The sequence below is a fragment of the Rhipicephalus sanguineus genome, chromosome 4, assembly GCF_013339695.2.
Source record: "Rhipicephalus sanguineus isolate Rsan-2018 chromosome 4, BIME_Rsan_1.4, whole genome shotgun sequence".
Taxonomy (NCBI): domain Eukaryota; kingdom Metazoa; phylum Arthropoda; class Arachnida; order Ixodida; family Ixodidae; genus Rhipicephalus; species Rhipicephalus sanguineus.
In genome coordinates this window covers 64853466-64880106 of record NC_051179.1, presented here as the reverse complement: position 1 = coordinate 64880106, position 26641 = coordinate 64853466, and the positions used below count along the sequence as shown (strand labels likewise).

At 45.7% G+C, this 26641-nt stretch overlaps 2 protein-coding genes and 3 non-coding genes across 7 annotated transcripts; 4 read left to right on the top strand and 1 right to left on the bottom strand.

Annotated features, from left to right (window-relative positions):
* The first annotated feature begins 121 nt into the window (after positions 1–121).
* LOC119391265 (sodium-dependent dicarboxylate transporter SdcS) lies at positions 122–12736 on the top strand. 3 transcript variants are annotated; one of them, XM_049414668.1, is made up of 9 exons: positions 122–210; positions 351–467; positions 1756–1869; positions 2880–2957; positions 4395–4499; positions 10554–10734; positions 11042–11200; positions 11332–11469; positions 12523–12736. In XM_049414668.1, the coding sequence occupies exons 2-9, from the start codon at positions 379–381 to the stop codon at positions 12715–12717; spliced, it is 1059 nt and encodes a 352-aa protein (XP_049270625.1). In that variant the 5' UTR covers positions 122–210; positions 351–378; the 3' UTR covers positions 12718–12736. The 3 variants fall into 3 exon arrangements, with proteins under 3 accessions (XP_049270625.1, XP_049270627.1, XP_049270626.1); XM_049414670.1 differs by lacking the exon at positions 1756–1869; XM_049414669.1 differs by lacking the exon at positions 4395–4499.
* Trnah-gug (transfer RNA histidin (anticodon GUG)) lies at positions 8801–8872 on the top strand. Its single transcript has one exon. It is a non-coding gene; the product is annotated as a tRNA-His (tRNA).
* Positions 12737–14658: 1922 nt separating the features above from the next.
* Positions 14659–26473, bottom strand: LOC119390139 (2-oxoglutarate and iron-dependent oxygenase domain-containing protein 2). Its single transcript, XM_049414667.1, is given in 10 exon segments — positions 14659–14779; positions 15694–15998; positions 16657–16692; positions 16694–16771; positions 16773–16847; positions 18659–18783; positions 19705–19792; positions 21457–21573; positions 25261–25317; positions 26284–26473. Coding segments are annotated over 10 exon segments (1107 nt in total). The 5' UTR covers positions 26404–26473; the 3' UTR covers positions 14659–14673.
* Positions 23547–23618, top strand: Trnaa-cgc (transfer RNA alanine (anticodon CGC)). The gene has a single exon. It is a non-coding gene; the product is annotated as a tRNA-Ala (tRNA).
* On the top strand, positions 23908–23979 carry Trnaa-cgc (transfer RNA alanine (anticodon CGC)). The gene has a single exon. It is a non-coding gene; the product is annotated as a tRNA-Ala (tRNA).
* Positions 26474–26641: the final 168 nt, after the last annotated feature.

Sequence of the window (26641 nt, the reverse complement as noted above, 5' to 3'; positions counted from 1 at the left end):
AATTAAGTCAAGGAAAGCATAGGAGACATTATTTGTTTTTTTAATAACTGTAGCGTAGTGACTATGGCGTAAATTGAAAACGAATTAAAGTGGACGAAAAGACACCCTTTCCGACGAAAAGAGTGTTTTTTCGCCCCAGCTAATGAAAACTATGAACAACGAAAACGAACTGACTTGCGCATGAATGTGCACTGATTACTAACGGAATAGGTAAAACGCAGGCCCTTTCCTTCTTTTTGCTAACTTACAACACACGTTCACGCGCTCTGTGCGGGCGCATACGATGCGCGAATGGCAAACTCATTTCTGTGAAACGCCGTGAATTCAATTGCAGTTTCTTGCTCACTCAGGCACTGTGCCATCCTCCGCAAGGCGTTCATGCTGGCCCTGAGCTACGCCGCGGTCAGCGGGACGGCCGTTCTGCTGGCCAACCGACCTTGCTTCATCCTCGATGCTCTACTGCAGGAGTAAGTGTATAGCGTTACTATATATACTGCACCATGCCTTGGTTTCTCGCTTTTATTTGATAGCGGGTTCAGCTTTCTTGAGACAGCAATTATATGGACACTCCAGGCGCATTTTTCGCTGCCGCCAACGTCGCCATGTTTCGCTTATAGTCCAAATAACGCCGCTCAAGCAGCGGTGAAACCAGCGGTCCGTCATGCGCGCACCGTCAGCGCGAAAGGGCCATGGGGTATGAGCCGGGGGGAGGGCTGAGCGCGTTAGGCAGCTAGGGAGTGCGCCCTTTGACCGACCGGGCGTGGTCGCCCGCGGTCACGCGCGCCGTATTCTGTATCTTTAGAGTGGATCAGCAGATGACTCATAGCTTTGTACATGTTGTGCTCTCATCGCAGAAAAGTTTGCGTTGAGGCCATATACAGCACGAAGGTCTCTTCGCTCGCTGCAGCGGCTGCGTTTCCTAAATGAGTGAGCTGCTAGCCTTACTTCGTATAACATTCCAATTTGTTGCTATTGCATTCAGTGCTTTGCTAGCCTGGCGAAACTGCGACTTTTTTCAGTCTACGTTAGCCTAATAGTCGCTGTGCAAGAGAGAATCAGCTTATACTCCACTATTTTTAGGTCAACGTGTAAACATCGCCAACGTTTCAACCGCTGCGTAATCTGCATGTAAGCATCATATCTCAATGTGCAGGTGAAACTGAAGCTTCAAACATGTGACCAGAGATTGCCACTCACGCAAATCAGTGTCCCGCCGAACACTTAATTCTTACAATCTTTATAGATGTTAGGTATATGTTGCAGTTCCTACAGATATCATATGGACACGGATACATCGATGAGAATGTATATTGGGTCAAAATGGTGTTCTCTTGTCTGGAGAGGTTGTCGCGAATCCACGAAGCATGAAAATCCGGAACGAAATTAAAATAATTCAAAGACAAATGTTTTCACACATTGTGTGAGCGCTTGCAATGTTTTTTTTTTTTGTTCGCTTTTTAACGAAGCGCTTCCGAACTCATACGAGTAACAAGCGAGAGCGAGCTCTGGTAATGCCGAAAGCTCAGACTTTTTTTGCATAATCACCAGGATATCTTTACTGAAAGGGGGGGGGGGTGCCTTACGGCAAGTGAGTTCCTTAGAGGAGGGCAGGGAGGCGGTAGAATTATGGACTATAAGCGCTTCGTTACAACAGCATTTAAGCTACGTATGTGCGTCATTGAAAAAGAAATATTAATAATAAAAGAAACGGTGCGAATGTTCATTTATTTATGAGTACATGACTTCTTAATACAGCCAGTACAACTACGTGATCAGCCAGTCCAAGTGGGTGGCCGTGAACGCGGCTTTCGGACTGGTCACTCTGGTCTTCGCCTGGCTGTTCGTGTTCTACACTTTCCTCAGAAAGTAGTAAGTGTATGTAGCGCCCTCGTCCACTGTGGATTTGCGACACCTAAGGCTATCCCCGTCCGAACACGCACAAGGGCACATCTGCACGCATTTGATCCCATATATAAGTAGAATTGTTTGTGCAGCAATTAAGTTGGCTTACAGGTGTTCTCTGGTGATAACTTTTGAAGAGGAGAAGACCGCTGGTGGTGAAGTTCGACTTCTTCTTGAAATCTGTGTGGTTCATGTACAACGGCTGGCAGAAACATTTCCAGTTTTTTCTCGAGATCTCCATATATGGTATTTTACTGTGAGTTAACATTATACGGGGGCAGTTATAGTTATCAATTGCGTATAGTGCACATTGGCTATAGTTGCTGTTTTAGAAGCCAAGGGACGTCGGAAGAAAAGTCTCGTAATATGCTGCAATTTCTCGGCTCGTTTAAAGGGCCTATTTATACTCAAGCGCCGGGCGGATAGCCTCCCGCCCTTCTCCCATTGGCCTCTCGCCCCTCTCTCACTGAGAGCAGCCAGTGAGAGAGGGGCGAGAGACCAATAAGAGACGAGCGGAGAGAGCAGCTAGTGAGAGTGGCGGAAAACCATCCGCCCTGTGCAGTGCGACCATGCGGCTTGAGGATAAACAGGCCTTAACCAGCGGGCGCAGTAGCGATAGCCACCTTAGTAGCGATGTCATATCCGACGGCCTTTTCAAGCTATATGATTAAGGGCTTGTTCCGTAAACTGGAAAATGGAGTCGGAGAGTAGGGTCCGTTATTATTTCCCTTTGACTGCGCCATTGTCAAAGACCCACGACTGAGAAACGTTCGTATCATTATACGGAATCTAACTCCTCATACATTGCTGTAAATGTCTCGGCCCTATAACCTCGCATGGTATTCAGAAACCGCACTCTTTCATGTGGCTTGAAATGCGTCTATTTCGTTGTTTTCCGCGCTGATTCATGAGCGTTCAAGATGGATTATTGGGGTCATGGTGAAGAGCACTACACGTCCTCGTGTATTCTCCCGCAGCGACGAAGACGGGGCCGAGGACCCCACCGCTTCCAAGGAAGTATGCCGAAGCAAGCTCGAGCAGCTCGGAGAGATGACGTACGTTCTGTCTGCCATTGTTACGTATAATAAAAGTATTTATTGTTCAAAAAAAATAATAAATGAAAGAAGTACAAATTCTTATGTTAAGATCAGAATGTAGATGGGGAATTAACTGAAAGGTAAATGATACGCTAATACACAGCCGAGAAACGATATATTTATTATTTATTTATTTTCAATATACTGTTAACCTTTTGCAAGGTTTTTACAGGAGTGGGAGCAAAAAGAAAAGAAAACACAAGAACATTGACATCAGTAGCAACAATAAAATTTGACCGAAGCAGCTTCGCTGAACAAGTTCAAATTAAGAAGGAGACTACATGCACGAAATAAAGTGGTAGTGGACGCATTATTCATATTATACAAGCGCAAAAAAAAAAAAAAGAAAAGAAAGATGATATATCACAGTTGCAACAATTGGTGTAAATACAAATACTGGCAAGCAAGCCAATACAAGGAAGAAATCAAAGAAATGAAAATACATTACATACTATGTTATCAGGGTTATGATTCAATGCTATGTATATTTTGCAACATTGCTAGAAAGTCATCAACTGTACGCTGTTCGGCTATAAGTCAGTCAAGAGCATTCCATTCACGAATGTACCTAGGAAGCGCCATTATCGCCTTGTAGAGCTTAATTATCATGCAAGACGTCGACAGAGCGGCGCTTATTGTCCTTATTACTTGTTATGTAAGGGGGTTGATTACGTTCCGAGCCATCAGGACGTTACACGTATACGGTAATAGAAACGACCTACAGCTATATGGCATATAGCTGTAGACCGCACAGTGCAGCAGCTCTGGAAACACTATTTGCTGGAAACGTCGAATGCAGTGTTCTTGTATATCAGAGGCCTTCCGTGACAGACGTATTAGTACCTTCCGTTTATAGCGATTCGTAAGCCTCTCAACATCGCAACCAGTGAAAAGTATTCCCAAGCCGAACCTACAGCTTCTCCTGCAACGCTAACGCCTCCTTGCAGTCGGAGGAGTCGGGTGTACAAATTTGTTTTCGGTTTTCAGTGGTCACCGCGCTATGCATCAAAGCGAATGTACCTTCAGTTGCTGCGATCTGGTGCCTGGCGTTCTCACTAAACCATGGAGGCGAATGTGTTCCCAGCGCTTGATTTCAACTAGCCAGTTTTGTAAACCGGCCGCACAACTATAGCTTGTTAGAGTGTACGAAAGCGACCATTCGAATGTACTGTAATATCATCTACAAGCGCATCCGGTGTGGGGCTGGGGGGGGGCACTTGCTGAAAGCCATGACTATTTGAGAAAAACACCCATTTTCTTTATTTATTTTTGGTAAAAATACCTACTTCACCAAAATTTCGGGGGGGAGGAGGGGCTACCCCCCCCCCCCCCCCGGCTACGGGCCTGATCCGGTGACACGTGCCCTCTACGACGCTGTCGATATGACCGATGCAGGCTGAACGAGATGACCGTGACTGGTCTCTTCTTTCTGTGTCTGGCACTGTGGGTGACCAGGCAACCGCACATCGTCTACGGCTGGCAGGACTACCTCGGTCTTCGGTACGTGCCTATGCGTTTGCATATAGGACTCTCCACGGGGCGCTCAAATGATCGTGACTTTAGACTGCGATTTCTATGCAGGGAGTCACTAATTTTACCGCATATGTTTATCGGCCTATACAAATTGCCAGTCACCTGGCCCATTGTCAAATAAAGTACATGCACGCGTACACGCTATCGTTAGCAGCGACGCGGTTTTCAAACGTGCAAGATAATCCCAACGTACATCATTCATCGCTGCCACATTAATTACCTGTAACCTGTACATTCATTACATGTACATTAATTAAATTAAAATTAAAAGGTAGTTAAAAGGTAAACTGTAATTAAACTAAATTAAAAGGTAACCTGTACATTAATTAAATTAGTACAGGTTGCCTTTTTAGCGAGGCGAAAATTTATACGCCTCGCGAGTCGAAGAAACCGGTGTACAGTCCGCGTCAACATGAGTCACGCAAAAAAAAAAGTCGCGAAGAACAAAATGTCACAAGGAGCAAAATGTTGCATGACGGCATCAATGACGTCACAAATCAGACATTTATGACGCCATTATGACGTCATATTGCGACGTCATCACATCACGTCGTGGTATGGCCAAAAGGGGGTCGATCCGGGTGGTAGTGCAACACCGGGTGAGGTGCAGAAAGAGTGAGAGAGGGGGGGAGGAACAACTGTAATCGACGAAAACGTCAAGATAATTGATGAGTATTCTTGAGTGAACTTAAAGGAGCACTGACACAAAATTTCGAAGGCGAGATAATTAGTGAAATAGATGTATGTGGAGCCGTACACAACGTCTACGAAATATCAAGGGCCAATATAGCCTAGAACATATTTAAAATCAATTTTAAATTGCATGCCGCGCGACTGAGCGAGATGCGAGCGCTTCGCGACGCCGACATCAACGCGGCGGATGTGTAAACAAACCTACGTCACGAGTTTGTGTTGGCTGGTGGCTGGTTGTGCCCTTGCGCTTGTGCCGTGCTACCTGCCATTTCTTCCTCCGTGCCTGCGGCTTTGCGTGTGCTAGTTGTGTTCTCTTCCGCTGTTCGCTCGTCGTGCCCGTTGGCAGATGATGTGGCCCGCTCACGCCAGCGGCAAGCCTGCCGCAACGGCGCGGTGCCGCAGAACGTCGGCCGTCGCCGCACGCGCGAGAGCTGTCCAACTTGCACGGCAAGTTTCGCCGGCGAGGCATTGGCGCCTCCGAAAAACATCGCAGCACTGCCAAAAGCGGTTGTCGTCCACTTCGAATCTATCAAGTGGCCGCCGTGCGCTCTGTAACGTGTAAGTTCCGAACTGATGCTTCAGCAATGTATTCGTCCCGATTCGGCGCCGTTTTTGAGAGCCATAGTCTATAATCGATGCTGTAAGCTTAGCGAGCAGAGATGGGCGCTTCCGAATGCTCGGAGGACATAGATTACGCGTTTGTTAGTTGTTTCTAATCCTCGATAGCTGGCGCCACTTGACCTGGTTCGGCGCCCACCGCACCCACGCTCGCGCGTCGCCTACGTCACAATTTTGCGTGGTCACGTGGCCAGTTGTGCTTACCGTCCTCCGGAAGTAGTGCTGCCTAGCTCGGTGCTCTTTGAAACCGAAACTGCGACTGGGCGCTCTAAAAACGTCTCTAAATAAATAACCGTCGCGCACTCGCGCAAACGAGGTTTGCAGCCGTCATAAGTGGATCATAAGCTATCTATTGCAACAAAAAAAAAAAACAAGGTGCGAAATTTTTGTGTCAGTGCTCCTTTAATGGAGGCAACGATCAGGAGAGCAGGCTTTCGCTAAGGGAACTCAGCTTTTCCTTCTATATAGAATTTTTCCAAGTGCTTCCAGTCAGTGAAAGTGGGAGCGCCGTACACTCCGTGGTAGGCAGAATTACTTTTTCGAGTGGAATGCGGGGAGGGGGGTTCAACGACCCTTTATGTATGTTCGTGCGTGTGTTTCTATGTGTGCGCGCATGTATGTATGCACATGCGAAATTTAATATTTTCGGGTATACGGGGTGGGGGTAGAACCCCATGGCTATACGTCAGTGGTATACAACCCGACGTAAATGCTATTCGAAGTTTGTGATAATCGGGTAAAGTGAAGTTTTTAAATATATGTTTGGTCTAACTCGCATTGTCTCTACTCGGTGGCGTGGCCAGGTGGTGGCACACCGCGGCACATGCCCCTCCCGAAGTTTCTTTCTGCCATGGTATACACAGAGTAAGAAATGACACTCGACCACACTTGCCTCCACTTCAGATCAATGACGTGGGCCCCACCGAAATAAATTTCTGCCTACGCCACTGTCTCTACTGCTGGACTGCACGTACAGGACATAATACCGAACTATCGACACAGTCGATGTAGCCTGCGCACGACATTATGTAGAAACCAGTGGCAGCCAGAGTTGCCTCGGCAAACAACACATCTGCATGTCGCGGTTCGCCGTAACGCTATACGAACCATTGATACGAGCGCGTAGAAATTTAGAAGCTATCGCCCGAAGCGGCGGCTGCGAAAAGCAATAATAATAATAATAATAATAATAATAATAATAATAATAATAATAATAATAATAATAATAATAATAATAATAATAATAATAATAATAATAATAACAACAATAATAATAATAATAATAATATAATAATAATAATAATAATAATAATAGTAGGGTTTTTACGTGCCAGAACCACAAAGTAATTATTTCGAGGCTATAACAAGCTTGCTATGGGTTTCCTCTGTATGCAAGGACACTCCACACGAAGGGTCGGACACAGCAAACGTTTAGAATATATTTTAATTCCCTTCCAAAGTGTACCTAAATGCCCATTCTCCCGATCGAAACCCATCGCTAGCGCGCTAACACTGACGTAGATCTGTAGGATAGGCAACGAAAGTTGTAGTGACGTCACGCCAAATCTGCAGTAGTAACGTGAGTGACCTCCGGACCTCTGCCACTTCCGCAACGTACGTACCGGCTGTAGTGAACTAGACTATATTCCAGTTCACTATAGCACCAGCAAAGCATCGGTTGCTACATCACTCGCCGAGTTTCGATCGCTTCCTGGCTAACTGCGTCACAGCCTTGCGTGGTCATGTGACCACGCCTCCTACACTTACGTCACTGCACAACCCCGACGCCCAGAAACCGAAACCGAAAGTTGTCCACATCAAAAGGCGATAATAAATTATTTAGCGAGAATACATGAATCTTGGTGCGTGCATCATGCTTCCTGGGGCTATAGGAAACGCTTACAGCAAGGAACGCGCTTAAACTGTTAAAGATCACTAATGATCGGATGCAGCTGCCGTGGCCAGAAAGTGAACCCGTGCGCTCGAGATGCTCAACCGAACGAGCGAGACCTTTGAAAGTACTATAACGTACAGTAGAAACATGCCGTTGTAAAGTTGTAAGCAAAATGACTAAATGTTTTGATTTTCCCATTCGCGCTTTGGCAGCGGTGCTCCGTCCAGAGCGGTAGGGTGGCGACAGCGGTAGTTGATCCCCTCTCATTTTCTTCCACATCTCTAGAGTTTGCATACATCTCATCATAGTGTGCTAGCATACATGTAAATGTAACCACGTGAATGTAACACATCGAAAATGATGCAACACCACAACTAGCCACAACGTGGTTACTCGAACCACGGCCGTGCTCCAACAAAAACTGCCTGACACCTAGCGCCATCTGCGTTGTACTTGTACCACCGCGTTTAACGCTTATATAGCCTCCGAGACGCTAAGACATCTCCAGTAATCTCCGGCGTTTCGTCATTTTTTACGGTTGTTTTCGACCCGTTTCGATGCTGTTTTCATTGGTGTCATCACTAACATTTAAACTGCTTAGTATTGTTAAGGGACAGATGTTGTTTCGCTGCACACATCGCTCAGATGAAATCGCTCTCGGGGCATACATGACGGTCTTCGCACGTGCCCCCGGAAAAGTGGCGAAAACTGGCGAAAACGATGCCTGCACCCACAACCACGACGCAAAGCTCCATACCGCTGACCGTATGCGCTTGTTTAAAGCAGTGATAACACGAGTAGTTCAGTCCGCTACGTTCGCGGCTACGTTTAAGCGGTGTGCGTTTCAGAAAACACTGCGCGCTGAGCGGTGACGAGCGCGTGACACAGACTCACCGTGGGCAGCGATTGCTCAAGCAGCGATAGTTTTCTCCTCTTAGTTTAAAAGATATATGGGCTGCTAGATATCTATGCAAAACGCAACAGAAATATAGACACGTTCCTCGAATGCTTTACACACGACTTAGCATCAGTTTTATGCCCCCACTTCTCGTCCTCCGGGATAGCCGTGATCGTATAGTGGTTAGTACCTTGCGTTGTGGCCGCAATAACCCAGGTTCGAATCCTGGTCACGGCAAGTTTTTTTTTTTTTTTTTCATTTTGTCTTTTTTTTTTTATTGAACTATTGCCACGCGCACAGTTGTGCGTGTGCGTTTCTATGCGATGTATTCGTGGCATTCAGGGAAGTTCGCAGTGTGTCACACGTGCCTTGCGCCCATATGCAAGTGCCACGTAACAATGGTCACCGTCGCTTGATGAAACTCGCACGAGGGTTTTTTTTTTTTATGCTTCACCTAACTGCATAATTAATTATTAGTACTCACGTGTTACATAATTAAAGCGAAAGTGTCAATGAAAAATTTGTACGCCAACCTGAAAGACTCCTGAAGCAGCACATTTTGTTGCCCACCATGTATACGTGATTCATAAAGGTTCTTTCTCCGGCGCCGAAAGAACGGATGCGAAACACATTAAAGTGCAGCTTGACTTGACTCTTGGCTAGTAACATGTAACTTTTTTTTTTCTTTTTTCGCATATTGAGATGTTAGGAATAAAACCCTATATGAATCACGATTAACAAAGCTTGATGATTCTCATGCCTACAAATTTCTCATTGACACTCAAATCATGCTATTTGAAAAGTTGAATAACTAATAAGTAAATATGCAATTAGGCAAATTATGCAAAATAGCTTGACTTGCTTCAAGCGATCATAAACGTCACCTTGGCACCCACTATGTATGTCCGATTCGATAATTCGCATATATGAATTTATGCTCGCCCAATATAATTTTCACTTCAATGCAAAGTTTAAGTGCTGCGCGTTGCTGCAGCATTCTCAACTTCTACGCTTTACTGAAGTTTTCAGAACGACAACAGGCCATATTGAGCATAACCTTGCAAAACAATTAAGCCTCGTTTGAGAACACAAATATTCAAGTATAACACGCGTGCGAATTTATATTAATTACATTTGCGCTGTTACTGAAATGAAGTTAATTGTCTGAATTAATTGCGTGTCTTTTATGAGCTCGCGCGCAAGAGATGCAGCTTACGAATAGCGGTCTGAAAAGTGCGTTAAATTTTTTTCCCCTCCACAGTTTAATTATTCTGTAAAGACCAGGACCCTTATCGTAATTATTTTTCCTTTGACCACTATGCTTTGCCTTTCTTAATTACACTAGTTCATTACTAATAGATTGTGTATACTCATGAGACTGCAGACACCTTTCTAACTTGAATATTATAATTCCTGTAGCACAGAAACAAATGTGGTTCACCACCTAGCACTGTGAAATATATATAGTGTTTCATCGCATATACATGCATGCTGGACAATTTCACAGCTAATGTCAGACGAGATGGTGACTTTGAACAAATCGTTTTATCGCAATGTTTCGTGTTTCACGTTTTGCACATTTGCACATACATAATACGTTGAAGATCAACTCGCAGTGAAATTTGCCGCGCATGTACAGAGAAATATTGGTACAAGCTACAGTACACCTCTCGAGTTTTACTTATTTCGGGACATCTGGCAGCAATCCTATAGCAATATTTGTTTGTTTGTTTTTCCACGTCTTTATATGGAACACTGAGCCATGTACAGAGGTCCACCTTCTAATGACATATTAGTGTGACACACTCGGTACACCGGACAAAATCGATTTGCACTCCATCTCTGTAATAAGCAACACGTGGACGTGAGATGTGCCCTTTTGAATGAACTTGTATAATGACGAAGCTACGCGCCGCAGACTTGTGAGCGAGTCGACTGTGGGCTTCTTCGTGGTCATCCTGGCGTTCCTGCTGCCCTCGGACTTTCACAACTTCGAGCTGAAGAACCGCATCCTCAAGTGGAACGACGTCTACCACAAGATGCCCTGGGGCGTCATCTTCGTGATGTCCGGAAACATCGCCATCTCGTACGCGCTGGGGGTGTGTATACGGTGCATGTATTTTTATGCTGAGCATCTTATGTAACCTGCATGTAGACTGAATGGCAATGCATCGGTCAATGGGCGAGCAGATTATATCTTAAAGGTTACATACATGTTCAGAGCAACGGTATATTACCTCCATTCTGTTGCTTCTGTTATTTTGTATATCACTCGATCGTCCATAGGGCACCATGTGTTGGATGCATGAGCTCCTTCTCACTGAGCACTTAAACTTAATTGTACCATCAGTTAGCTGCAAGGCGCGATGTGAAAGATTCAACATCGTGGTACACAAACGTGCGCAGGAGTGCGGCGTGTTCAAAGCCCTGATGGACTGGTCGCGGCAGCTGTCGGCCAACGCGGTCTGGGCTGAGCTCTTCTTCCTCTTCCTAACGGCCACCGCCTCCGAGATAACCACCGTCAAGGACCGGCTGCCCGAGTTCTTCTACATCGCGGGCAACGTGGTACGTGAACTAGCCGCTGCAAAACCAGTGCACTGCTGAAGCCTCGAAATACATACTGAATGCGTAGCTCCAGTTATTAAAGCGCAACCTCCCAGATGTCCCGACGGTCTTGTAATCTGGGTATGTTGCAGAGTCAGCTAACGGACATGCACCCGTTGAGGCTGATGCTTCCGGTGTCGGCGGCGTCCGAGTTCAACTACATGATGCCGTCGTCGGGAGCGCGGAACGCCATCATCTTCGAGATCTCCTACATCTCTGCGCTGGAGATGGTATGTCTACGCGTGCATGGCTCGTGAAATACGCTGTACGAACGTATACTGGTCACTATAACGCAACAATCTGGGCTTGTTAGTACAGCATGACCCAGGGTAAATGCACAGAAGACGAGGACATAGAAGAGGCTTGACATACACGAGCACTCGTGTGTCAAGCCTCTTCTCTGTCGTTTTCTGCGCATTTGCCCTGGTGGAATCTGTTCGCATGCGGTCATGGTTTATTAGGATGTATCGATGAGGAGACAGAGGGCGGGGACGATATTCTCGTCCCCCCTTTTGGGCAGTGTAGCCGAAGCAACCACACAGAGGAGGTGGACGACAGGCACTAAAGGGAGAAAGGGGGGGGGGGGGTCCACACAGCCCCCCCCCCCCTCTGGATTCGCCACTGAGAGGAGGTCCAAGTTGCACGTGCTGGGGCTTGTCTATTATGCGTGTTTATATCAAGAGAGCTGAGTATATGTTTTCCCCGGCATAGCGCAAGCAGCTAACTGCGCTTGAACACGCTGTTTTGCTGTAAGTGACCAGCCGCCATTAGTTGGGCTAACTGCATTGCACGAAAGCTAGCTTTACAACTATGAAAATGTTCCTTCCGCCATTATTATGCCATTTGTCTGTAAATCGGCGAAATTTGCATTACTTTGTATGGCGCTGCAGAATCCAACGTGAAAGTAATTCAGAAATGTTGGCTGGCGACTTATTTGCGTACATAGTACGCTTTACTAATTTTACATCCTAGTAATTTAAGAGTAATTAAATTTAATTTCGTGAATTTAGGTAAGTCGTGCCTCTTCAATGAAAAGTGAGATATGAAGCACCGTGTCAAAGGGCATATGAAGATCGATTTAAAGATATTGAGTTAAATAAATGTGATGTGTAGCAGTCCTTATACTCTGCAGTCCATCGCAAATACATATAGCTTACACTCTGTAAGTAGAGTGTTCAGTTCTGCGCAGCTTCACTCCTTTGTCACTGCTCGGCAGCGTATAGTGGCACACAAGTGGCTTTCTGCACGTATCTTTGCCGATTTACGTGGGGACATCGTCGCAGATACTGCCGGGTCTGCTGATGAAAGTGATCTCGTGCTTCCTCTACCTGGGCATCCTCAACTCGGTCGGCGACATCATGATGGGCGACGAGGTGCTCGCGGTCGTCAACACCACGGTCGCAGCCACGGTGGGGCCCACCGTCTCAGTCAGCGGATCCGTCTCCGCCAGGAGCATGCTCTTCGACAATAAACTCTGAAAGAGCAGGCAGCAAAAAAAAAAAGAAGAAAAAATTAAGGCAGGTCGTCACTAGTGGCGCCAAGCCTGAAGGAAGTGCGGAGCTGGGCCTTGTTTCTCTTTATTTTTCTTTTTTTCTTCCTCTCTTCCTCTTTGTCTCATATCTCTGTCCTTTCTATCTATTCTGGACTCTGTTTATTTCTATTTTATTTCTCTCTTTATCTACTACTTTCTCTTTTCGTTCTCTCTTTCTTTCTCTTGCAATTGCCTCTCTTTCTCTCCATTTCTCGCTTCCTCTTTCTTTATATCTGTTTCTGTCTCTGATTTTCTCTTTCTGTATTTCTCTTTTTGTGTCTGTTTCTATCCCTTCTCTTTCTTTCTGTCTTTCTTCTGTTTTTTTTTCTCGCTATTCCCTCTCTTTCTTTTTCTATATATCTTTCTTTCTCACTCTTTCTAGTTTCTCCGAGCTAAAACAGCTGCGCTGTTAGAAGAAAATCTGGAGGAGATTTTAATCCTTCACTTCGGTGTTGGTAGTGGCACTCGCACGTCGGCGTTCGTGCGCGCTAGTGTACTCCTTTGGTTAACTTTACGTTTCGCGCGCTGCCGAAGCGAATCTCGGAGGCCTACGTAAAAAGAAGCGCGTGGTTGGGAAGCTGCGCGCGTGGCTCTGCCAGGTGCCGCAACGAAATCAGCTTCTTACAAGAAAACCGTCTTCTTTCAGTGAACTGATTCAGTTCTTTCATTAATTATTCTGACACTTAATTGGCCCTACGTAAACGTATGATCCGTTATCGTACGTATCAAATAGAACTATTAACTCGAACCGGTAACCAACGGCTTTTAACAGCGGAGATGTTTAAGCTTGAGGTAATTCCGGTGGCGTCTTCGCTGATGAACATAAAGAAATTTTGAAAAACTGGCGAAGCGTGCCGAGCAAGGCTTGAAACGGCGAAACTGGACGACTCCGAAGTCGTATCTGGTTGCTCCTATAGGTTGTTTATTCTAAGCCTTAGCTAGGTGATGCTGGTTCTAGGTTGTTGCTAGGCTCTGGCCAGGTGATGCTATAGGTTGTTTCTACCTTGGTTCTCAGCGCAGAGAGGTTAAACTTAAACCACAGACAGTCACAGACACGACACTGTTGTCCAAACTCCAGAGACAAACTCGCGCTGAAACCGAGTGTATCTACGAGAACGTCGTCGTCGGCGTAGGCCTTCCATCGCTTCGGGGGTCTTCTTGCAGCCGCCGTTGCCTTTCCCGTTAGTATTAGCTAGTATTCTCTCGTTCTATACGTACTCGGGGTCTTCGGCTCGCCGCCGTCGCTTCGCATGCAGCCATTTGTTGAGCCACGGCCGCTGGATGCATTTTTAGTGGACCAGTGGTTAGCAGTGGTATTTGCCCAATTTCTGTAGCACATACCCGTTTCTTCGCAGCCATTTGTTGGGCTGAACTGTTGCCTCCTTCTGTTTTAATGGACCCTGCAGGCAGTAGTGAGTAGTGGGATTTACTAAATTTCTGTGGCACGTACCCGTTTATGATGATGATACTTTGTGTATCGACTAGCAAGGAAAGATTTGCTAAACAGCTTTGCTGTTAAACTATATATATGGAACGAAGACAGTCATATGCGGGCCGGGCCACTTGTTTGATACCCCTGCTTTAGTATATATCGGCATAATCCACCCATTTTCTGGCCAATCCCCCGTAGTTGATATTGGCACAGAACACCCATGTAAACATCATATGTCCATTAGCTATATTTACGATGGACAAGAAATACAACGGGACAGGGCTAACGCTTGTGACGTCCTGATCTGCTTTGTGTTTATTCGCTGGTAATTTGCAGCTAAATACCTACCCCCACCCGATCCCATGGCCAATCCTTTCGAATGGTAATTGGGTGCGCTCTTGCTCCCCAGCTCCTTGTGCGCACATATGCACACAACATAAGTAGACGCATGCTCTTAGGCAGGCAGGTTCTTTACTGGGCTTGCGCGTCGATAGGTTGCATCCGCTCGCTGGAAGACGTCAGCCGATGCAAAGGAAACTTTGGGAACTTCAGCACAGCCGACTCCTGCGACGGGGAACTGGAAAGAGAGAAAATAAAGCGCGACATATCGCTTACTCCAGGCTCCTTTACGTCATGCACGTGTAATATGCGTGTATCAGAAAGCCAGCAATCTGTCCGTGCACGCCGAATACATCGAGTACAATTAGGCGCGTCCCGTACGACTGTGCACGTTTGGAATGCGTCCCCAAAGTCTGTCACGCGTGCACAAGTTTCGCTCGCATCGCGTACGGCGGGCTGTTACGGGAGAAAGGGTACGCATACGCTTATGACACTGACGCCATATTTGAGAAACGCTTTTACATCGAAAACTTCAGTGGTATAGTGTCTCATAATCCCGACTCATAAGCAAACACTTCTTTAACCCTACATGCATGATCCCTCTACAAAATATGGCATGCCTGCGTGCGCTGATGCCTACGTTCCCACAAACCTCCCTTTATTTATTAGACAGTTTTAGAATGTGGTTCTCAGGCGTTAGCGTACGTTGCTTGGGTATACGTACAGCTATATTCTAACGTGCGTACCCTAGAGGTTAGCGTATGACGCATGCGCAGTGACGACGCCAAGCTTTGTGTACGCTATTCTATAACTGTTTATTAGCATGAGACGCTGAAGAGGGAAGACATTTACTTGTAATGCAAAATGTTCCATGGCCTCACGTGCGCACACAGATGATGACATTACAGGTTAGCCGTTTAGTATCGACTGTCTAACTTGACCGAACAGTTGTAAATTATTTGAGTGAGTGAGTGAGTGAGTGAGTGAGTGTGTGAGTGAGTGAGTGAGTGAGTGAGTGAGTGAGTGAGTGAGTGAGTGAGTGAGTGAGTGAGTGAGTGAGTGAGTGAGTGAGTGAGTGAGTGAGTGAGTGAGTGAGTGAGTGAGTGAGTGAGTGAGTGAGTGAGTGAGTGAGTGAGTGAGTGACAATCTCACCGGGCGGTGAATCCGTCTCCGTATCCTTCACCGGCGGCCACCAGGGTGGGGACGTGGTCGCAGAGTGGACAGCGCCTGTTGCGCATCTCCGACGAGCGCAGCCACACGACCAGGTTGACGTGCTCGCCGCTCAGCGTGGACAGGGCGCCCCTCAGCTGCTGGCCGCGGTGCAGGAACGCGTGGCAGGGCAGCTGCCTCTGCAGCAGAGTGCTCGAGCACTGGTCCAGCGGTTCCTCGCGCATGTCGCTGAAGTACAGCTCGCCCCCGCTGAAGCCACGCCGACCCAGGCACACGTTCAACGTCACCTGCACCCCACCAACCCCTCGTCTACTCTCAGTTTCTCAGATCTCACGCCTTGCGAGCGCATTCTGTGGAGAAAGGGAGCACATCCTTTCTGAACTGTCACACGGGAGGGAGAACAAAGGCTGGCACGCGCTGACGGTGCTGCCTCGGCAGTGCATTTCTGTGGGTCTCGCATATTTACCACAGCGCAGGGGGGATTATGGCGGTGCCCAGGGAGCCTTAGTTGAAAAGATGTATAGCGCGTTCACTGCCGCAAAAGATGCCACAGTCAAATCGCATAATGATGTTGATTTTGTAAGTGTTTGGCTTACGTATCAGGGGTACAGGTATACAACCGGCGCCTTATGACATGCTTGTCCAAACTTTGTCACGTACACGCACTGAAGGATTCGCAGGTACGCAGCTGCCGACAAATAACTGAACACGTAAATATTGAGAGACATATAGCTACGGACTAGTTTTTCGTTCACGACATTCGATCGAAAAGAACATATATGCAGGAAGCTCAAAGACAAAGGTCACATAAAAAAGTGCAAGCTACAACGCGGTAGGTGGAAGGTTTCACGCGCCTGCACGCTCGCCTTTTCCGCTAGGGGAACGAGACTTGCGCCGTACCTCCGCGGAAAAAAACAAAAAAAAAGGCGGAGTGCTTGCTGTCACCTCGGCGTTGTCGTAGTGGAACTCGAGGCCGCTGTCACTTGCCGGGCTCGCCGCGCACGGTGAAGGCGTTGTGCGAGTCGAAGCGAGCGCCCGTCCAGTGAGGGAACAGGGCTCGGCACAAGGGGAGACAGGTACTGGTCGCGCAGCGGCGTCACGAACTGCTCGTCGAAGCCCACCTCGCTCAGAACTGTCTGCGCGCGCAGGCTGCTTGTCAGTGCGCGGTGTATCACTCAAAAAATAAATAAATGGATAAAACGAATTAACTTGGGTAGCTTTAGGCCGTTCAGTTTGCCACAGGTGGGGCGATTCAGCGCAATTCCCACATTCCCACAGCGTAAAAGCAAGGTCCCACATATCAACATTTCATTCGTATAAACCCGTGTTGTTCACGTGACACCACGTTTCCCGTAATAGTCGCAATATGTTCTTGCCGTCCCCATCTACTTTGTCGTACTATCACTACGACCTTTATTCATTCGGTTTCCAAGGGCTCAGACTAAAGTGGGCTATCTCTGCGTACTCCATACCCTCCTCCCTCATAGAGAGTGTAGAGGAGGGAGCTAGGCATACATGAAAACGTTACTAATGAAAGCAGTTGCTGCCCAGATGAAGACAAGTCCCCTTTTCGAAACGTTGGCTTTCTGTCCCATTTTCGTGCGGCGAGCACTCATCACTTCTATAGCCTCCATCTTTTCTTAAACTCAAGAAGACACGCAAGTTGGGCGAGTTGGTGAGCTTCCATGGTAAAAGGTCTTATACTGCGCGATGCTGAAGTTTTATGACGTAGAACTTTTCTTAAACTCAAGAAGACACGCAAGTTGGGCGAGTTGGTGAGCTTCCATGGTAAAAGGTCTTAAACTGCGCGATGCTGAAGTTTTATGACGTAGAATAAACTAATTAGGCCTTTGGCATGGAACAATTTGTCACCCACACGATATTAATATTTACTAACAAGGAAAACCATACGGGCATCTCCGAAAGAAAGCGTCAGAGGTGAGGGAAAAAAAACGAAACCCCGGTCGTACAGCCTTTTTTGGTAGATCGCTCCGGCATCTATGAGATGACCAGGATTTAGAGCGTCCTGACGTAACTCCCATAAGGCAGTACCACCCGTGAAATGCGTTGGTTCAAGGTTCGATCCCTGAACCGGGACGAATTCTTCCTCAACTGCGAAGCTCTCCTTCTGTGAGAAGCCCCTATCGGTTTTTCTTCGCAACTTCGTGCGGATTCGCAGTCATGCACAATCGGGTTGATGACCAATTTCTTCATCTCGCACAAATGTTCCTCCACATTTTTATATCCTTAGAACTCAAATTTACCATTTCTGAGGCGCTTACCCACTGAACTAAATTTTAAAAAAATGCCCCACCTCCCCGAAGGGAATCGTGAGGAAAGTGCGAATGCATTTCTTGCGCCGAGAGTACACGGCGTAGTAATTTAATAGCGTAAATTAATGACGAGACGAGGATTTGTACCGTAACCATTTATTTACACATTCATCAGCACCTGTTTGTGTTGTCATTGTACCTTGACGGCCATAATCTCAGCCTTGTGGTCGCCGTTGGCGTTTCACAGCGGCGTCTCGAGCACACATTTCCGGATGTTCTTGAGAGGCGCCCAGCCAGCGAACGGTCGAGAGTGAGGCGCGAGCGGACGGAAGAGTGAGGCGCAGGGAGGAGAGAGAGCGAATGGCGAGAGAAGGAGCGGCGAAGCACTGCACCTACCCTCTCCTATACTCTCTGGCACCACATGCTCCAGTTGCTAGGGGAGAGGATAAGCGCGCGCGCCCGCAGCTGTTGCTATAGGAGAGGGAGTGAGAGCGGAGAGATAACACCTGCCGGCGCGCGGACAACGCCGGATGCCTTACATAGCCCGACTAAGAAATGCATTCGCATTTAAAACCTGTTAAACCTGTTAAAACATAGCGTGTTAAAACCTGTTAAAAACCTGTTACAAACCTGTTAAAAACCTGTTAAAAACATAGCGTGGCCCTTGTTCTCACCGCGTAATTGTTGATGACGTTGGGCCTGATCTTGGGCATCTCGGAGCTTTCGAAGTGATCCAGCTCGTACAGAAGCTTCTCGGCGAACTCTCGCGTGAACAGCGGGATCCGGTAGACCTCTTTCTCTGCGCATGCGCGCGCCACAGAACGTCAAAATGCAGTGCCCAGGTAATTAAATGCTAACTCACGCGACCGCTTTCTTCGGTAACGAGCTAAACAGGTCCGTGAGAAGTGTTTGAACAGGAAAATTTCCAAATGAGATGCGATTATGCGAGAATTTTAAATAAGCTTCGATTATCGAATCAATTTCTTTTTCGTTTTTTAACGAAGTGTAATAGTTCAGAAGTAGCGAAAGTTGGGAGAGTTGGTATTCGTACATTGAGGAATTCGAAGCAGTGCTTGTCCGTTCACCCCCCCCCCTCGGTATGCGATATAATGTATGTATGTATGTATGTATGTATGTATGTATGTATGTATGTATGTATGTATGTATGTATGTATGTATGTATGTATGTATGTATGTATGTATGTATGTATGTATGTATGTATGTATGTATGTATGTATGTATGTATGTATGTATGTATGTATGTATGCCCACTATGCACTGATAACCATAGTAGAAAAGTCACTGGGGTCACTGGTTATATCTACTTCTGTGCAAACTCCTCAGACTATGCCATAATTTAACAAATGATTTAAATTGAGCTGGTTTTGATTACGGAAGTCGCAGCCCAATATTTGAGGTATATGATGTATAAATAAATAAATAAATAAATAAATAAATAAATAAATAAATAAATAAATAAATAAATAAATAAATAAATAAATAAATAAATAAATAAATAAATAAATAAAACCCGTACTTATCATGGGATGCTTTAATACAGTGTATACACTCTAGGAGCCCCAGATACAGTCAAGATTAATCCTGAGTGGTGACTTTATACCATGTTTCGCTCTTTAAACGTAATGAATACAAAAAAAAATGTACTAATAAAGCTGGCATGTAAAATCACGCAGTAGACAAAAGGGTACCGGTTCTAACCTTTCGAAATAATCCAGGAAGGCGGCAACGACTCTGGCGAGTCGACCGTCTTGGCCACTTCCACGAACTCCGGGTCGAGGCATGACTCCTGAGGCAGGAAGGAACACGTGACACTATCGACGATGTCTACAGACCAAACACGCGCTGATGAAACTGAAGCCTTCCGACGCCATTCAGCAGTGATGCTAGACACATGCGGACGTAAAAGTACTTGGTTTGTGTATAGCCTACGACCTCGATCGACCTATAAGCACTATATGGCGTGGGTTCAATTCCCAGCCACGGCAGATGCGTTTAGATGGGGACCTAGAAGAAGTAGAAGAAAAAAAAAAACGCCCCTGTATTTAGGTTTGGGTGCAGATTAGAGGACCTAACGGGCGTTCAAAGTCGCTATACCACGTGCCTCACAATCATAATCTGGTTCGTGCACGTAAAACTCCGGCATTAAATTTAATTTACTGGTGCACAGAAGGGCTTATTTCACTGATTCTCATCTGGAGTTTCACGGCGTTCGCGTTTATTTTGCGAATGTCAAAAGAAGTATTGAGCTGCTCAGTGTAATCTCTCATCTGTGCTATCGTCTCATCAGTTTCCTTCCATCGCACTTAGCGCGAGCTTCATTTTGAATTCCATGCGATGCCACCACAAGTTGAAATATAGATACCTGCATGTAAATATATGTTTGCACAGAAACGTTGGTGACTGATGCGGCCGGCAATGCTAATTTATTCATTTGACGAATGCGCAGATGACCACGAGGACAAAGCCATCACAACTAATATGGGACAACCAGCGGTCAATAAATGCCTTGCTTTGTACTTACACATACGGAGCGACCTATAACTTATATCTCGTGTATGTTCAATTCATCACGACAATCCCACCCTTTGCTACGTCTAGTGCTTACATTTATTTTGTTTACACTGTACATCCCAACTGGGATTACCACAAGAGTGTGAAAAGTAATATAATCGGATAAGGCTTACAAAGAAAATGACGGCACTGTTTAATAAAAGAGGTGCGGCTAATATAGTATTATACAGTTATAGTAGTAACGAATACCGTGAGTAACTATAGGTAACAAACTTCAAGACGGGGATTAAACTAGAAAAATATATACATACAAAGCAAAGATAAACTAATTTGCGTTGCAAAGGGTACAAAAACATCATTACATTATACATTATTAATGACCGCAAAAAATTTAAGTGACAAACTGACAGGGGCGTAGCCAGAAATTTTTTTCGGGGGGGGGGGTTCAACCATACTTTATGTATGTTCGTTCGTGCGTTTGTATGTGCGCGTGTATATATGCGCAAGCAAAATTGAAAAATTTCGGGGGGGCGGGGGTTTGAACCCCCCCAACCCCCCCCCCCCTGGCTACGCCCCTGCAAAGTGACAACAAAAGCAAAGGCGTAATACACTGGGACTGCAAGGCTAGCGAATCACTCTCAGCTATAGATATAAAGCGCTGAGAAATTGTTTAAATACGTGCTACTGATAACGCATGACACAGGTATTTCTTCGGGCGGTGTTATACGCCACCGGTAAAAAAAATACTACAAAGAAAGAAAGCTTACGCCCAGACACTATCTTAGTCATTTTTGTGCTTTAAAGAAAAAAGGCGAAGTGTCAGTTGTTTCGCTCATTGTAATATCTACATAAAAATACGAATGAAAAGGAGGGGGGGGGGCGATAATTCAGCGCTCAGAAAATTTCGCGGGGCTGTTCTGACACCGGAACACACATCACCTTGAACTTGTACACTTCCTCGTCGAAGGGTATGTAGCACATGTTCAGGTCGTCTTGTTCCCTGCTGTGCTGCGCTTCTTTCACATCGTTCATCCGGGAGAACACCGTCGTCTCCACCTGTGTGATATATATATATATATACACGATTAATGTGCAGTTGTCCCTCTCTATATAGTTTATATACACGAATGCGATGCAGCACACCACCGCGTTGAATTCACTATATAAGACACGACAGCTGATGCGATGTTCTAAGTTTCAGATAAGCGAAATGTGGCGCTCTGGCATCCATTCAAACGATGCTATTATTGGGGTATGAGAGAGAAAAAAAGAAAGAAAAAACTCGCGTAATATTGCTTATTCCTTTTTGAACTAGTGTATATGTAAACTGGAGGCAACGGGAGCCGTCAGTGTGCATATATGCTGAAACACAAACAGATTGATAACTTTTATAAAGATATTTACCTTCGAGAACCCCATTACGATCCATTCAAAAACACTGGCTGTTTGATCAAACGGCACGGATACACGTGTGAACGGGCGCATCTCCGCGATAATAGCTCGCTAATTGTGTTTGAGTGTAAACGACACATAGCATCACCGATATAGCTGTCCCCGTAACCTGCAGCGCCACCAGAAGTGCACCTCACGGACGTTTTTCCGTTGTCGCTGGTGATCAAACAATAGTCGCACACAAAGTTTACAGTGTCCCTTTTTTCTTGACTCACGCCCACGATCGATGCATGCGCATCCGCCCGGGATACGCATACGTGACGATCGTGAGGTGCTGGATAACACTCGCAAGACTATATATATATATATATATATATATATATATATATATAATATATATATATATAGTCTTGCGAGTTGCATAAGCGCGCGCAGGGTTCCCCAACAAGAGGGGGGGGGGGGCGAAGCCCGCCCCCCTCTTAGGTGTCTATGGGGCGCCGCCCCCCCCCCCCCCCGTGCGCACGCCTATGCACAGTTGTAAAATCCCCTCGACTGTATTTCTATATAGAAAATATTTGATATATCTAATTACCTATATATAGAACTTTTTTATGGTCCCCTTCAGATTCGATATATCACCGGGCTCGATTGTGGATAGGTGTATATCCTTCGGCTCCCACAAGCATGTGGTTGAATTCTTTTCATCGACCACGCAATTAATTTCAATTGTCCGTATCACTTAATATTATATTATATGTAAGTTAATTAACATCATTATACTCTAATTATACTCTGATGAAGCTGAAAAAATAATAAAAATAAGCGTTGTATATGCACTGTTCCTAAAAGAAAAACCTAACATACTCTTCGTCATCGAGCAAATAATAATAATAATTTTTATCTGCACAACAATGTGGACCTGCCGGTGACGTGCGATTCTAGACAGAGAGAGAGGAAAAACCCTTATGCGCGTGCGTCTAGCACGTTACCGGAGGCAAGAAATTGTTGACGAGCCTTCTGCTGCTTTCTAATCGGACACGCTCTGCGAACGAAGCCACAGAGTCCACCGGCACGCGGCGGCAGCATCCGAGAGTCGTCGGCAGGACGATTCTTCTTTTCCTACACGGCATTACGACCTTCACTTGCAAAAGCCGCCGCCCCAACTAAGAAGACGAAGAAGAAAAACCTGTCCGGCGCGTCTGTTCGCCCTCACCCTCTTCAGGAATTGATCCACGCATCCCGCCTGTCGAAACGTGTCGTGTTCAAGCACGTACTGTTTGTGTAAATACAAGCAGCGGCGACGCATTTACGTGCATTTTCGAAGGCTCATTTCACCCTGCAATAACGCGTTTCCCAGTTTATCTTTCTCTCTCTCTCTCTCTCTCCCCTCTCATGCAAGGCACACGTAGAGTGTACTAGCACTCGCCCACACAATAATTCCGATTATCCCTAGAACGCTCCCTAGCTAGGGATGAGACCGACCCGCGATCATGGCGGGATAACTCTCGTTTGAGGTCGCGTTTCGGTACCTTTTTCACTCGTTCTTGCCTTTATATTAACCTTTGTTTCGGTGTACATTGCCAATCTATGCACCACCCAAGCAATTGCTTCACCATTGGCTCAATCTGCAGACGTCCGGGGGTGTAGCTCAGTGGTAGAGCGCTCGCTTCGCATGTGAGAGGCCCCGGGTTCGAACCCCGGCACCTCCATCGATGGGCACTTTTTTTTCTCTTTCTCTCACTTTTTTTTTTACTAGGTTTACCCGCATGAATGCCTTTACGACGCACCATGCATACGTCCTGGGGGTGTAGCTCACTTCAATAAAGACAAAAAAAAAAGGCGATGTAGCTCGGTAGCAGAGCGCTCGTTTCGCATGTGAGGCTGTGGGTTCGAACCCTGGGGCCTCGAGATCCATCTATGTGCACTCTTTTTTTCATCCACTTTACAATTAAGGTTCACTCGGATAACTACCTTTACAATGTGGCATGCATTCGTCCAGGGGGTGTAGCTCAGTGGTAGAGCGCTCGCTTCGCATGTGAGAGGCCCCGGGTTCGAACCCCGGCACCTCCATTCATGTGACGTGTTTTTTTTTCTTTCAAAGCATATTATAACGAACAATCTCAGCACGAAAATACATCACACAGAGACGTATTGCTTTCTAAAATCTGGTGCGCTGTGTTCCTCCTTCCAATCCATTAATATACCAATTTCCCACAGCAAACTGCTCACGGCGGCTGCATGCCAATGTTTATTTATTATTTATTTATTTATTTATTTATTTATTTATTTATTTATTTATTTATTTATTTATAAATATTATATTTATTTATTTATTTAGAAGAAAATGCTGTACATATAAAATGTTATATTAGAAATGTTTGAACGAAGGATCTGGAAAAGAAGTTTTTCCAGAACTTCCTCATTTCTGCTGTTCTGAGGAAATATGCGCCGATTAACATTCATGTTCAAACTGAGATATACCGTATCCTCTCCCATATAACCCGCCCTTGCATATAACGAGCACCTTTAACCTTAGCTCTATATAAAGAAATAACAATATGCACATAGCCTCAGCACATAACACGTACCTCCACTTTTTAAGCACATTTTCCCGTTTTCTGGTATGGGTCATATGCGAGAAAACACGGTATATTTGCACCATAATTATCGTTCTTCAAGAAAATGCTATGGGAACAGCATAACATTTGCCTGCTCGTTTTAAGAACTATTTTTCAGTGAATGTGGTATAATTGCAGCGTGCTTAATGGCTACCATTGGCAGATGTCACGCTTTGCATACAGATCATGGATTTACTTTCTCATCTATAACATGACTGTTAATATAGTCACTAATTAAAAAGATGATTAGCGAAATCTACCACAATTATGCCACATTCACTGAAAAATAGTTCTTAAAGTGAGCGACAAAATGTTATGCTGTTACCACCGCATTTTCTTGAAAAACAATAATTATGGTGCAAACACATGGTGTTTTCTCGCCTATGACCCGCACCAAAAAACGGGAAAATGGGCTTAAAAAGTGGGGGCGCGTGTTATATGCAGAGGTTATGTGCATATTGTTTTTTCTTTATGTAGGGCTAAAGTTAAAGGTACTCGTTATATGCAATGCGGCTTATATGCTAGAAAATACAGTATATCTCAGTTTCAACGTGAATGTTAATCGGCGCACATTTCCTCAGAACAGCAGAAAGTAGGAAGTTCCGGAAAAACTTATTTTCCAGATCCTTCGTTCAAACATTCGTTATATATTCCCACAAGCCTCCTATGCATACTACATACGCCATGCACAACCTTCAACTGCTCGAGTTGAAAAAAATCCCATGACTCTTACCCGCTTGATGATGGCTTCCTGCTGTTCTTGCGAGGTGTATCCGTACCTGTTCAATGCCTGTTAGAGCCAATAAAAAAAGGGAGGGGGAGGGGGGATAGACGTATTTATTTAAGAACACAGGCATGAATAAACACTATAGAAATAGCACGTATTTTGTTAGCATTACATCCCTCAGAAGGTGTACACTTTCATATACTGTGCAGGTGATATCACGGAATACACGATAGTGATGCATGGCATGCAGCAATGGTATTTGTAATACAGGGTGTTTGGGTCATATCTGCCCAGGGGTATTTCCATTTAACTCGCACGCTTCACGTTGACGTCAAGCTGTTCTTCCACTAGTTCATTAATTTCCCATACTTACTTTACAGATATTGCGTTGCCTATAGGGGGGGGGGGGGGGGGCGTTCTAAAGGTATAAGCACCATAACAACATACAGGTGCGGCAAGGCATGGTGCACTGCATAGTAAGGGCTCGTGCTCAAATTTCCCGCCAATTGACATTCGAAGCTGTTTCGTCACCTTACAAAAGAGGGCGCTAGCGTTCCCTGAACTGAAAAAAAAAAAAAATGATTTGCCAGAAAAGAAAACCACGCTCTTTAAACGCGCCGAATTAATAGAAAGTGACACCGCTAAACATTGCTAGTTGCCAGCACCCTCACGCGTACAACCTTGGTGCAGTGTCTTAGCACAGCGCACACGACCATCAAAGGACGCTCTAGGCCGCAGAACACATCGCATGTCAGACAAAATCTCGCAAACGCATGCCCAAAAGTGATTGTCCAAGAGTGCCGTCTTTGCACTCAGAAGCGGCCCGTTCAGATTAGTAGAACGCCCACACAGCATCAAGCAAGCTGTAGCTAGTGCAGTTGCGGAGGGAAACTGCAACTGCATTACTTGTGGAGAACTGCGCTATTTAAGGTCGAGATTTAAGCCAGCTCGTTGCCTCTTGTTTGTAGTGCAACAAGGTTGAGCTTCTTTTCTACTTAACTGTCAGTCGAACGCCCTAAAAGAACGTACCTCACCGAACTGCCGCACGAAGGCGTGCCTTCCGACGTAATTGATCTTCATGTCCAATTCCGGGACTGGGATGTCGCTGCTCAGGTAACACGCACAACGATAGAATTTCTGCTTCTTCATGATTTGATCGAGTGACAGTCCGTTTTTACTCCAGCTGCGCGCGTTCACCCTGGCATCCTTGTCATTTTCATAATGAGGATCGTGAAGGTGAAATGCACGTGCATGGTGCCGTGACCATGAAACAGCTTGCGTGAGATACGTTGCTGGCTAAGATAAACGTTGTTCTGACGTACTGGAGGCGAATGTACACGGACAAAAAAGAATCGCATAATGGCAAAGACGACAATATGGTTCACGC